A 14,830-nucleotide genomic window follows, 5' to 3' on the forward strand; every position below is an offset into this window, starting at 1 on the left:
GACAGATAGATAGATAGATAGATAGATAAATAGACAGACATATAGACGGGTAGATGGATGGAAAGATAGACAGACAGATAGACAGACAGACAGACAGACAGGTAGGTGGATGGATGGACGGACGGACATAGACCAATGTAGAGATGACAGATAGATGTATGGATGATGGATGGATGGACATACAGATAGATAGATAGATAGATAGATAGACAGACAGACAGACAGACTGTATACAACCTTTACGATTCCTAAACAGGAATATACTGTATCACCACAGAATTTAGTGTCAAACTATTTTAAGTCATATTAAAATAGATAGCACTATGACTGTAGGCATCTCTTGACGTAGTTTTCTTTGACATGCAGTGTACAGATCTGTGTGTGCTGTTCTGTACTAAAACTCTTGCATACTCTAAATGGGAGAGGTGACGCATTCAACATTTTAATGATTCAGCCACGCGGGCACACCTACCGAGTTATGTCTTTACTCTTGTATGACACAACAACATGAGTAATATCACAAACATACACAGAAGAGTGTATTGAGTGAAACAGAGAGGTACATTCTTTGCTCATTCAATGCAAAAAATTTGCACACAGAAAATGTTAAAAACTATTTTATTTGTACTGTTGCACAATGTTTGACACAGGCTTTTATTAATATATAAAATGCAGACACAGCACAAGTTTTACTAAATAGACTGCAAATGTATCTTTAAACCAACGATCTCACGCTAAACCAACAAACCTCTCACTGATTTCCCAGAGCTTTTTGGCTGCTGCATCATCTCTGGCTTTAGCAGAAACATTCTGCACTGCGCAACCAGAGAAGTAGCGTCCGCTCAGAGGTTCGATGCCCTCCTGAAGTGCACAGTGCAGAGACGTCTGAGCTCCAGAGACCACGTCCGTGAAGAAGAGCAGAAAAATTGGTGCCATAATTAAACGCCACCAAAAGTTGCTGTGACGGCCGAGCTCAGTTTTGATGGCCCCTATTAACAAAAAAAAAAAAACAGTATTAATTACTTGTCATACTTTTAGGACTCCAGCTCTTAGCAAAATGTGAAATTCCCTGATTTTTCCATGACTTTCCTTGACTAAAAAAATTTTTTTTTAATGATCTGTGAGCGCTTAGCAGAAAAAAGGCATAATACAGTATATCTGTCATTGCGTTTTGTCACAAATTTAGACTGAAAGTAGTGACTTAAAGGGCTTTTAAATAATTTTTAATTATAATAACATAATACAACATTTATTTATACATTTAATAATGATTCTTTTACACAAATCACAAAAATATTTTAAAGAGCCCCTATTATTATGGGTTTTTGAAAATTACCTTCCATGTAGTGTGTAACACAGCTCTAAGTGAAGTGAAATATCCAGCTTAAGGCTTAAATCTGAAAGTGCACAGTGTTTAAAACTATTGATTCATCAATAAGAGTCGACTTTTAGTGGTTCAAATGAATCGCCGATGTAACGAGTTTTTAGTCGTGTTGGCATGACGTCATTACAGAATCAAGCCCATTTGATGCCCATTTGGTGGGTGCGCAGACCCGGGAAAGTTGAAACCCCTGACCCCGCCCACAAACACTGTAAAAAAAAAAAAAAGAGGAAGACAAGCACTGTAGCAGATCCCGGTTGAATCAAGTCACGTAGATGCTGTGCTCTCAAGTGTGAGGGAAAGTTAGTGTTATTTCCTTACCCAAAGATGAGGCTGTGATGAGTCAATGGTTGAAGTTTATTTTTGCTTAAAATGGGGGATTCATCAGCCGTTTGTTAAAGGAAGGATCAGAAAAGACTACTGATGTATGGGACTTTGTCAGAGCTTGACAGGAATTTTACACAGTTCATGGATCAGTTTTTTCCTCCATTTCACAAGTGTAAGTAAAGGCCTCCTTGATTTCTCTAGCTTGCAAATGATGTATTTAATTGTGTTTTGTTACTTGTAACCACTTGTACTGTATTCTGGTTAACTTTTTATATTCTCATATTGCGTCTAAAACCACGTTGAAAATGCGACGCGTGCCGCTTTGTTTACGGATTTAAATGCATTTGTGAGTTTGCGATCCACTGCCGTTTCTCGTTGCTATGGCCATCATCAGCTGTTCTTACACATGTGCTGTGGTCAAGTTTCAAAATAGTTCAGCTTTTGCCGCTGTGTGGATTAATACAGAATGCAGGGCTCCTAACTTTAAAAATTTAGGCACACCAGCTAAAATATAGTCGCACCCACCAATTATGAGCACCATTACGACAAGTTTTGTATAAACAGATTTATTGCATTTGAAAACAACACTAATCAAAACTAACAAGCAATATATATATATATATATATATATATATATATATATATATATATATATATATATATATATATATATATTAGGTGGTTTCTAAAACAAAATCTGTCAGTGTTGTTTTCATTCTCATCTTCAGTGCGTTACATTTTCGTGGTTGTAGCTCTTCCTGTCATCTGAAGGCAGGAGGCGTTGACTGAGTGATTGACAGCTGATTTTAACCAATCCATTTGCGTTCAGTTCTAGAGCAGTGGAACAATAAGAAGAGCGCGAAGGCGGAGCAAGCATTGACAATAATTTTATGTAATCGCACAAACGCTCCTAAATATATTTTGAGGTCACATAGATAAAATTTCTGGCGCATATGCGACCAAAACGGTTGCAATTTCGAGCCCTGGAATATGAGGCGCCGTGTAGGATTTAAATCAAACTTTGCTTATCAACACACACATAAACACGTGCATATACACCTATAAATTACTCGCATATACACCTATACTTTTAGATGTTCAAAACAACATATATGAAACTTGTGTATATACATATAAACTTGACACACGCATACACTCACACACACACGCACATACATATAAACTCCATTTATGCAAACACTACGACACACGCGCACATACATATATACTCCATCCATGCAAACACACCCACATTAACACACGCACATACATATATATATTCCATCCATGCATACACACCCACACTAACACACGCACATACATATAAACTCCATCTATGCAAACACTACGAAACACGCGCACATACATATATACTCCATCCATGCAAACACACCCACATTAACACACGCACATCCATATATACTCCATCCATGCAAACACACCCACACACACATACAACTCCCAGCATGCATAAACACCCGTTAAACAGTCGAGCAAACATCCAAAACAAGATACACCAACGTATACAAAGTTGTGCATATTTGCAGGTGATTTATATGTGGATGTGCGTTAACTTTTCAGTGTGAACGGAAGGCATTAAGTAATTTTTTTTCTCATGAAAATCAACATGAATTTCAGAGTGATCTTGATAGCCGTGACGTTTGTCGGTGCTTTATTTACTTGTGCTAATTGCAATGAAGATGATATAGTCAGGCGAGAAAAAGTGAAACAAGATTATAAAACTGCAGCGCATTAAACACGCGTCTTTAGTCTACCGCAAAACACAGAGTAGACGCGCACTACAATTTAAAGCACAGATAGCGTGACCGTCTCTCCGAACCGCAGATGGCGTGACCGCAGTCTTGAACTGCGGGCCTTGATGGCGAAACAAATTGCGCAATTCAGATTCTGTTTGCAGTTCAGCTGAAGGGGACACATTTGACTCCACTGAATTAGATATGGATCTTATTATAGTCGGCGAAGCAAGAACATTTCGCAAAATGTTAATTGCGACTGTAAGGTAACGCTATCACTGTTCATCATGGTCATTCAAATGGAGAAACGTGGCAAAATAGCTTACTTCGTCTTATTTTCTGATTAATGGCAGCTGGCAAACCAACAATGTGCATTCCTGCCACCTTCTGGACTGAAGTGTGGACCCAAAATAACCCATTAAGGATTGCGATACCATACAGAAAATCATATTAGACAACAATATATTTATTCTAATAATAAATAATATTATATACTTCATGTGTGACCGTGTATTGATTAAACCTACTGCTTTCATTTATTTGAGGATTTTTAATAAACATTTTGCTGGAGCAGTCATGTCATGTTTTCAATAATCAAAAGACCTAATACCTCAATTAATCACATTATTTATATTTCATAAGCTTGAAGATAGGATAGATTTCACTACAACACGGCTAATTGAAATGACCCGATACAGGCTTATAATTATAAATAATTATATATTTCGTTTTGGCTGTGACTTTTACACTGAAACGACTTCTTTTTTATGAACTGAGATAACTTCCTGTTATACTGAAATACCTTCCGTTTAAAGTGAAAAATTCATGCGCACTCACATATGAAATCACTTGCATATATGTATATACACAAGTCACTATATATATATGGGTGTGTTTGCATAGATGCAGTTTATATGTATGTGCGCGTGTGTGTGGGTGTGTTTGCATAGATGGAGTTTATATGTATGTGCGTGTGTTAGTGTGGGTGTGTATGCATGGATGGAATATATATATGTATGTGCGTGTGTTAATGTGGGTGTGTTTGCATGGATGGAGTATATATGTATGTGCGCGTGTGTCGTAGTGTTTGCATAAATGGAGTTTATATGTATGTGCGTGTGTGTGTGAGTGTATGCGTGTGTCAAGTTTATATGTATATAGACAAGTTTCATATATGTTGTTTTGAACATCTAAAAGTATAGGTGTATATGCGAGTAATTTATAGGTGTATATGCACGTGTTTATGTGTGTGTTGATAAGCAAAGTTTGATTTAAATCCTACACGGCGCCTCATACTGGAATGTGTGTCATGGTTAAGAATAGAGCAATATGCGGGTGTTAAACTGCATTGCTTTAATGTACTCCTGCAATGGGGTCACACATACACTCTGCCTCTGACTACTTCAAAATTGTTGATAAGCCGTGGTGGGCATTTCTCTGTGTCTCACGCTGAACGCAGTCGAGCAATCATAACAAACTGTGTCATCGGTTCAATCAGTGCAGATTAGCTTCACGCTAAGGAGAAGTTTGGGAACAAATAAATCAAGATAATTAGGTAATTAAGTAAAAATAAATGCATATTATGAAACAATGAACATTTTTTTCAACTGTGCACACATATTAGCCTGTTGTTGGGCCCAAAACCAAAATATGACATTTTTAAGGCATAATAGGGGCTCTTTATATGCATGAATATATACCGGTTGGAAGAAAATTTCGAACTAAACCGTGATTAGCTTTCAACTTAACTAGCTATATTTTCAGTTCATTTATGCCACCTGATAAAGGCTACACTTAAAAAAATGGACTAGAGCAGGGCTGCCCAAACTTTTACATATGAAAGGTCAAAAACCAAATATCATTGAGAGACATGGGCTAAAAGTTAAAGTTGTCATGGGTAATTTCCTAATTTATTTCATAATATTTAAAAATAAATGGAAAACATTACTGTAAGTCGTATTAACTAATGCACTATAAAAAACGTAATTATAACTTATTACAATAAAAACATAAACAGTTTATATCACAGTGGAGTTCAGTGCTGAATACACTAGTCAAGCAGAATTTGCCTTTGCCTTCATTTGCTCACTAATGTCTCTGCATTGTCCTTTATCCGTCGCGTGACAGTATGTAAATAAAAAAAATCAGATGCATTTGATTGAAACATTTCATTTCAGTTACTATTTTGTAGCAATAAAACAAACAATCAAACACAAGGTTACATTAAATTAGAAATGACAGTGTCTAAACCATCCCCACTGTTCTCCCTCCCTTCTCAGATAGGATGGCGAGCCAAATCAATGGGCCAACTTTGCCCCGCGAGCCCTATTTTGGGCATCTCTGGACTAGAAATTAGATTGAATGGTTTTATTTAATTCAATGGGTTTTCTAATTAGATTATAACATACAACACCGATTAATAGATTTAAGAAAGATTCTCTAACACAATTAAGGACTTTAAATGTGTGACTAAATACCGGCTGCAATGGTAAAAAACAAAAAAAATTCAAAACTTAACAGTAATTAGCTCGCAACCTAATTAGCTATATATTTTTTATTCGCTTAGTGACCATTTATGCCACCTAATATAGGCTACAAAAAATAATCATTATAACACAATAAAAAAGTAATAGAAAATTACATTTTCATAAATGGAAAGTAAAATTTTACATTAATAACAAAGCCCCGTGACATTCCATGACCTGGACTAAAATATATGTAGCCCACTGGTCCTACTGCATCCAACCTGGTCTGAGCTGGGATCAAACCTGCGATTCTTTGCATGGGAGTCGGTTGCTCTAACAAGGAGGCTAAAGACCATGGCAGATCAGTCATAGTAGTGAGGTTTACCTACATTGCACTTATATATATATGAAATTCTCTGACCTTTAATATTAATGTCTGGAATACACCTTTTAAAATCCCATAATATTTCAGAAATTTCATTAACCGTAGGAACCATTTATACACCCTGTATTTCACATATCCCCCCCTTCCCACCCTTTTTTAAATGTATACTATATATTTTATAACTGTTATGTTTTATAACTTATATTAAAGTGACATTAAAAAGGCTTAACTGGGTTAATTATATTATTTGGCAAGTTGTAGTAACTAGGCAAGTCATTGTATAACAGTGGTTTGTTCTGTAGACAATCGAAAAGGAAATATTGCTAAAGAGGGCCAATAATATTGACCTTAAAATGGTTTTAAAAATATTAAAAACTGCTTTTATTCAAGCTAAAATAAAACAAATAAGACTTTCTCTAGAAGAAAAAATATTACAGGAAATACTGTGTAAAATTCCGTGCTCCTTAATTGATCAAGTGTTTTCAAGATAACGTCTCTCAGACTGACCTGGATGCAGACTGTAGCAGGTGACATTTGTGCCTTTGAGTCTCTTGGCCAGCTCGTGTGTGAACAGGACGTTGCAGAGTTTGCTGTGACTGTACAACATCAGCAAGCCCAGAGCAGAATCTCCTTTGCCCAAATCTTTTTGAGCATTGATGCAGTTGAAATCTATTTTTCCCCACGCATGGGCCATCGAAGAGACGGTCACGATTCTGCTGGGACCACACTCCTTTAACCGTTTCAGCAGCAGGTTCGTCAACAAGAAGTGACCGAGGTGATTTACACCAAACATCCTTCCAAAGCCATCCTCAGTCTTGCCACCAATCACAAGTCCTGTATGTAGATGCAGAAAAAACAATGTAAAGCTTTCAAATCTGGGGCAGAATTTTCCATTAATGTAAAAAGTGTGTATATATTGGGGATTAAAGCTACTTTTAAAATAATATATTACAATCTTGAGCTAATTTCTTTAAGGAACTAAATGTATTACTTAGTTACTTTTTAAGGAAAGTAATATGTCAACACAGGCTCATTCTGATTACGTTCCCCTATATACATTTCTGGAGAGAGCAAAGTACGTCCCAGGAGTGCGTTTTTTTGTAGTTTTTGTTTTCGCAAATCCACCAGAGGCTGCTGTGTACGCTTTTTCAGATCTCAAATTTCTCTGGCGAGCATCATTTGCTGTTCTCGCATAAATCCACCAGAGGTCACTGTCGACTGACTGACTTACTGACTGACCAACCGGCCGATGTTCGTTTTAACGATGAAATGCAGCCATACGTACTTCTGGCTACATAATTCGTGATCTCCAGAAAAACATATAGGGCTACGTTTTCAGAATGAGCCTATGTTGGGATGTGTTCATTCATTCATCTTCCTTCGCCTTAGTCTCTTATTTATCAGGGGTTGCCACAGCATGAACCGCCAACTATTCCAGCATATGTTTTTATGCAGCATGTGCCCTTTCAGCCAACCCATTACTGGGAAACACCCATACATTATGACCAGTTTAGTGAGTCTATTCCAGTCTTGTGACGTGACTGTGGGAGAAACTGGAACACCCAGAGGGAACCCATGCCAACACGGAGAGAACATGCGAACTCCACACAGAAATGCCAACTGACCCAGCCGGGACTCGAACCAGTGACCTTCTTGCTGTGAGGTGACAGTGTTAACCACTGAGCCACAGTGCCACCCTAAAGTGTTGTTAGTTCTGCTTTTTTTCCCATCTCTGCTACAAGAGCTTAATATTTTACTATATTACATTTTAAAATAATTTAAATTGTGTAATTTATGTTTGTATGTCTGTTTGTGTACACCTTTTCAGGGCCCAGTTTAAAAAAAAAAAATCTGGATCAAATTGGTCCAGATTTGGAAATATTATTTGGATTTGGATTAATTGATCTATCTTAGGATCACTGTGATCCAAATACCAAATTTCAGGACTACCAAATCCTGTTTACCAGAGCCTTAACTGGAACCAACTGTGCAGCCTAGTGGCTAAGCAAAGGACAACAGGTAGGGAAAATACCAGTGGCCACAGCCATTGTAGAAGCAGAACCACTGCAATCAACAAACATTTAACATTTTTTAGTTTGTTCTAATACAATACTGCTTAGATATTGTTTTGTTGTTGTTGTTTACCGTATCTCATTAGATGTGACATGCTTCATACAGGCTTCAAATATGAAGGAACTTATATATCATCAGTAACCATTAAGTTTGTAATAATTCACTTAAAACAATAAAACTTTTTTTTGGTTAAAAAAAATCACAACTGAATTCACCCTTCTGATGGGATCTGGATAATCCTTTTATTTTTTAATCAAATAGATCCCAATCTGAGTTCAAAGTTTTGAATAACCCAAAGGACAGGTTTGATCCAAATCAAATGTAAGATTGGATTACACGGTCTGATCTTAATTCAAAATCCCTCTGTTACTTTTGAAAAACCCATTTCCAAAATTTGATTCAAACTGTGATCCAAAATCTGACTTTTGAAAAACTGGACCCTGATGACAAATGTCCCCACAGGTATAGAAACGCCAGTAAAATTGACCTTGTGAGGTAGAATTTTTAATTAATGTTAAAAAGCGTGTATATTTTATTGGCATACCTGCGTTGTTGATAAGAATGTCCAATCTGGATTCTTTCTTGAGGAAGTTTTCAGCAAAAGATCTTACAGACTTCAGACTGGCCAGATCCAAGTGCATGTACAACACCTCTTTGTTTCCTGTTTCCTGTTTTTCAATCAAATTATTAATGATTGTGCTACAAAGACAGCAGAAAATGATGGTGATGAAATATTCATTCATATAAAACAGTATTACATTTGATAAATAAAAGAGCATTTATTATGATTCATTATCATTTAATAAGTAATAGGTCACTTCATATTAGAATATATTTTCTGATATGACTCATTACTTAATAAATGATCATTTTTATAACATTTACAAATGATACAACATCTATATGTTTATGAGTAGAGCATTTTAAGGAGGATATAAAGCATATATTAACATGATTTTTCACCTTTATAGATGTATATAGAAATATATATATATATATATATATATATATATATATATATATATATATATATATATATATATATATATATATATATATATATATATATATATATAGAAACTTTTTTTGAAGTTTATTAAACCCATTTAAACAGATCTTAATGGTTAGATTCATTATGTATATTAAAAAACCCATTCTTTTTTTCACTTTAGGATATAGGATATTCATTTTATTGATGATACATAAACCTATGAGGTTACTATGAGATGTTATTAGATATGTCCTTTTGTTGAAGCTGTAAATTTGCATTATTTAATTTATTTATTAATCTTTGCATATATACAATCCTTAATACATCTAAACGTTTCATAGATTAAAACATCATCCCCCTTTTAATTACTGTTCTAAATATTTGTTTTAGGTTAATGTTAGCTGTTGCTGAGAAAGTGGATGGGCACTAACGTTAGTGAATAATGATTGGTCACAAAAATAGTTTATAGGCCTCTTAAAAATAGTTTTAGTCATTATATACTGTACCTAGAAAACAATGTCGTCACGTGATACCAACTTCATTACTAAAAGCAACTAGTCTGTCGTAATCTCTCTCTCTCTCTCTCTCTCTCTCTATTTATTATATACAGTATATGTCTATAGTGCTCAGCAAGTTGTAAATTTGCATTTTTTAAATTTATTTCTTAATCTTTGGATATATACGATCCTTAAAACATCTAAAAGTTTCATAGATTAAAACATACTCCTCCTTTTAAATATTAAGATTTGTTTTATTAATTTCTATATCTTCTATTTATATTCCATTTATATATGTATACATTGAAATTAACCTAAAGTTAAATGTTTATAAATTATTTTAATAAATGTTTCTAGATATAATCAGACTCTCCACTGCAGTTCTTAATCAGTTTAATGGTCAAAATATCTTCTGATATGTTTCCTTGCTGCAAGAAAATTAAGTCAAATTAATTATTGGGAAAGGAATTAGCCTATAAAAATGAATTATTATTCTTACAAATATATATAATATATGTCTTTTTATTATATAATGATAACATCTAAAAGGAACTTCAATGGATATTGTGTTGTACATGTCGACAGAGAGACATATAGTTGTCAATTATCGTAATGAAGACCCGCCCACTTTTAACGGCTGACACATAAACACATGCTGTCTAGCGTCCAAACCTGGTCCAAACAGAAGCAAATATCGAGTCTAAAGCAATTATAACCTTTTATTATCGTTAATACTGTCTACCACACCGAATACTTCACAGACTTCATCATCAAATAAGTTTAGCGTCGACACGGCTTTTATAAACAGCTTTTTTGTGTCTCTGCAGTCTTCAGAAGGCCTCAAGCGACAGCGACAATTATGGTTCATGGTGTTTGTTCATAATATTTGACTGATTTGTTTTGTGAATGAGGCACATTGTTATGGAGAATTTGCAAAGAAACGTTTGTTGAACGTTGAAGCAGCCAGACGTCATCTGACAGAAGCTAACTCCACAAAATGTAAGTTAAACCATTTTATATTGCTTCGTTAATGAGGGTTTGCGTGGATGAAGTTTTGGTTAAAGAGGGGACTTTAGATATTTCACCCTTTAAAAACATGATCATTTCACATTGGTTTTTAGGGTAATAATAAAAAAAAATACCCACCCACCCACATACATATACATAAAATACCCACCCACACACATACATATATATATATATATATATATATATATATATATATATATATATATATATATATATATATATATATATATATATATAAACACACACACACACACACACACATATATATAGATAGATAGATAGATAGATAGATAGATAGATAGACATCTATGTAAAATTATTTTATTTTTTTTACATTTTTGTGGGTGGTTAGCGTTAGCTGTTGCTATAAATGTTTTTATAAATTTATCTGTGAATATGTAATATATTTTTGGTGCATTTGAACAAAACTTATTTTTTTTAAACGGCCTTTTTATTGTAAATATTTTAAATTTGCATAATAAAAGCTAAACGGCATGTATTTGGACACATATGGAGTCCTTTTATCAGTTATCAAAGATGTGGAATTTGATGGATAAATTTTGTGTGGACAATGCAGTTCTATAGCAGTCTTGCAGTTTTATATTGATACACTCTTCAATATATATATTTGCTGTATCTTGTACTCAGTATGATTATAATGGTCACTTTTGAATAATTACCATTAACAAAAAAATGTGTGTGTACACACACACACACACACTCATACATATTATTTTATTTTGTATAATTTATAAATGCAGCAAGGTTGTTGTTGTAAAAAAAAAGTATGCGAAGTGTTGTATTTCAATGTGCACAAACTGAAAACTAATAAAAATGTCAAAATAATTTAGTCACCAAACATCTTTATGAAAAGAAAAAAAAAATACATTTAAATACAAACTACAAAATTTCAACAAAATTGTAAAATTTTGTATAATATAATTTATATATTTGTCTTAAATTTAACTTTTTATTTGAATATTTTTTTCTAACATATAAATTTGGGTATGCTAATTGTGGACCGTTATCATATGTTATTTGTTCGATAAACTAGACTACACTAATGTATATGCACACATAAAAATGTAAAGCTTCCTATAGAAAATTTTACTTTTAAATGAGAGATTTTTGAGGGCTGTACTCGTATGTTGAGCATTCGATAGCAGATATATATATATATATATATATATATATATATATATATATATATATATATATATATATATATATATATATATATATATATATATATATATATACATATACACACTCACACATGTATACATACATACACACCATGTGTATTATGTATTCTAACTATGTATGTGTATTATGTACGTGAGAGAATAGTATTTTATATATAAAAATATCGTAATATTTGACCACAAACAGCTATAATGACGCAACACATCTGAACACGCGCCCCCTATTGGAACTTTTATTTCATTGCGCTCGCTCATTATCCGTAAGTCTCACCCACCCGCTGGATGTCAGTGACCGCAGCCTGAGCTCTGCCTTCATCCCTGCAGGCGAGAATCACACGAGCTCTCCTTCTCGCCAGGTCCATCGCAGTGGCTTTGCCGATTCCAGTGTTTGCTCCTGCAATTAATAAACCAGCTCGAGTGTCAGTCAGTCATATCCGTGTATCTGCTTACCTCAGATTCAACGCTACGGCTACTGCACGAGCTGTCATCATTGCATAACACTCCTGGAGCGTGTTAAACACGATCGTAAAAATCTGCAAAAGCTTACTGTAAAAACTACGAATGATGATACAAATTAAGACACGAGTTACTGGTTGTATCGAATGAACAAACACTATTATAAATGGAGCACTGACCAGTCACGATCACCGTTTTCCCGTCCAGCTTTGCGGTACTTGTACATCTTGGCATTTTCAACACCGTCACCCGTAGCAGCAGGTAAACCCCGACCAGTCCTCCGCATGTTAACGAGAGAAGGGTAAACATTGTATTCAGACGATCAGATCTGATCAGTAAGTGTTGAGTCTAGTTGTGAAATAGGTCGGTTTGTTCCAGACTGAAACAGGAAGATAACGCCCTCTTGGACACAGTTCATTTACAGTAGGTTATAAAAGCAGCGCACAGACTCCTATTATATTCAATTATATTCAATTTCTCACACCACTGTACTGTTGCTACTGTTCAGGCTGAAATTACAGCAGAAATCTAAAGATATGTGATGTTTTTTGAGGGGAAAAGTGAGGATTTGCGCAGATGTCATGGCTGCATTGCCATGGAGTTGCCGAGAGGCTTCTGTTGCTAGGATTTTGAAGTCATGTCCAACCTTTATGGTAAAGTCTAGATAGGATTAGGCATGGGATGATAACCAGTTTCAAGGTATACTGCGGTTTGGAAAAGTCAAGGTTAAAACTGCAAAAATTTCCTAGGGTATATGTAAATTGTGATATTTATTATTATTTTTTGGATATTTTTTTTTTTGGGGGGGGGGGGGCAACAGTATCTCCAGCAGAAAAGACCCTCCGCATTGAAATATACTGGTCAGTCCACGATTGAGGAAACATCTGAAAATGTTATTGACCTGAACAGTACAGCGGCTTTCTTTATATTAAAAAAAGAGAGAAAGATATCCAAAGATGCTTATTTCAAGGTGTAAAGCAATCATGATACTTTGATACAGGGTTTTCATACAGTCAAAATCTTATGCCGGCCCATGCCTAGATAGAATACAGCTGCAGATGTGCACATCAATATAGCATCACTTTGAATAACAATAATTAATATTTTTATAGTACTGTGACTGTTGGGTTTGGGGCAGATGTGCCCAAACTAGGACCTGCGAGCCAAAGTTGGCCCATGTTAACCTTTAATTTGGCCCACCATCCCATATGAGAAGGAGAATGATGGGGATGGTTAGAAGACTGTCATTTCTAATTTAATTTAGCATTTTGATTGTTTTATTGCTAAGCTACAAAAAAACTGAAATTAAATGTTTCAATTTAATGTTTTAAATGAATCAGATTTTTTCTTAAATGTACAAACTGATATAAGACAACGCAGAGACATCAGTGAGCAAGTGAAAGCAAAGGCAGATTCTGCTATAGCGTATTCAGCGTTGATTCCACTGTTATAAATGTGATTGGTTTTGTTGTTATTGTAAGGAGTTGTAAATGTAAACAATATAACTGCATTAGGTAATATGATTTAAAGTAATATTTTCTATTTATTTTTAAATATTATGAAAAAAAAAGCTGGAGATTATCTATGGCAACTTTAATGTAATGTGGTTTGGTGTATTTACATTCGGCCTACAGCTCTCAATGATATTTGGTTTTTGGCCCTTCAAACAAAAAAGTTTGGGCACCCCTGGGTTAGGGTTAGGGTAGGGGTAGATGTTAAATACAATTTATTGGGTAATTTAATAAACTTGGTACAACTACAGTTTTTACTTTACTGTGATGGTTGGGTTTAGGGTAGGAGTAGATGCTAATAAAATACAATTAATAGGAAACTTCATAAATAATATAAATTACTTTCATTAACTTCCAGCCCCAACCGTATCTGATCTAGCAACAACCAACTTTTATTGTGTTAAATGAGGGCTGTGTTTTGAATGATTAAAACAGACAATAATATGAGAAACGTGGATTAACACGTTTTAAAGTGTCAAGATATTGTGGTATTGAAGTCATAGTTTTCATATCGATGTCCAGGGACCTTTAGAGAGATGCTGAGGATCTGTGGAAAATATATAAACACTGAAACGAAAAAGTAAAAGTAAGATTTGAATACCTATTTAATATAGTAATAAAACAAATTACAAAACTAATGTAAATTTATTGTTTAATTGTAATCTGCAAACATTTGAAATGTGAACATTTGATGAAATAATCATAACTAAATGATTAAACTTATTAAATGCATAATATAAAAATTCTAATTAACTA

The 14,830-nt window shown here is 34.4% G+C and overlaps 1 protein-coding gene across 1 annotated transcript; it reads right to left on the bottom strand.

Moving 5' to 3' along the window:
* Positions 1-601: 601 nt before the first annotated feature.
* On the bottom strand, positions 602-12,955 carry dhrs13a.1 (dehydrogenase/reductase (SDR family) member 13a, tandem duplicate 1). Its single transcript, XM_056466832.1, has 5 exons — positions 12,743-12,955; positions 12,383-12,501; positions 8,930-9,053; positions 6,820-7,146; positions 602-989 (listed from the first exon to the last, which is right to left on the bottom strand). The coding sequence occupies exons 1-5, from the start codon at positions 12,870-12,872 to the stop codon at positions 730-732; spliced, it is 960 nt and encodes a 319-aa protein (XP_056322807.1). The 5' UTR covers positions 12,873-12,955; the 3' UTR covers positions 602-729.
* Positions 12,956-14,830: the final 1,875 nt, after the last annotated feature.

The sequence above is a fragment of the Danio aesculapii genome, chromosome 10 (assembly GCF_903798145.1).
Source record: "Danio aesculapii chromosome 10, fDanAes4.1, whole genome shotgun sequence".
NCBI lineage: Eukaryota > Metazoa > Chordata > Actinopteri > Cypriniformes > Danionidae > Danio > Danio aesculapii.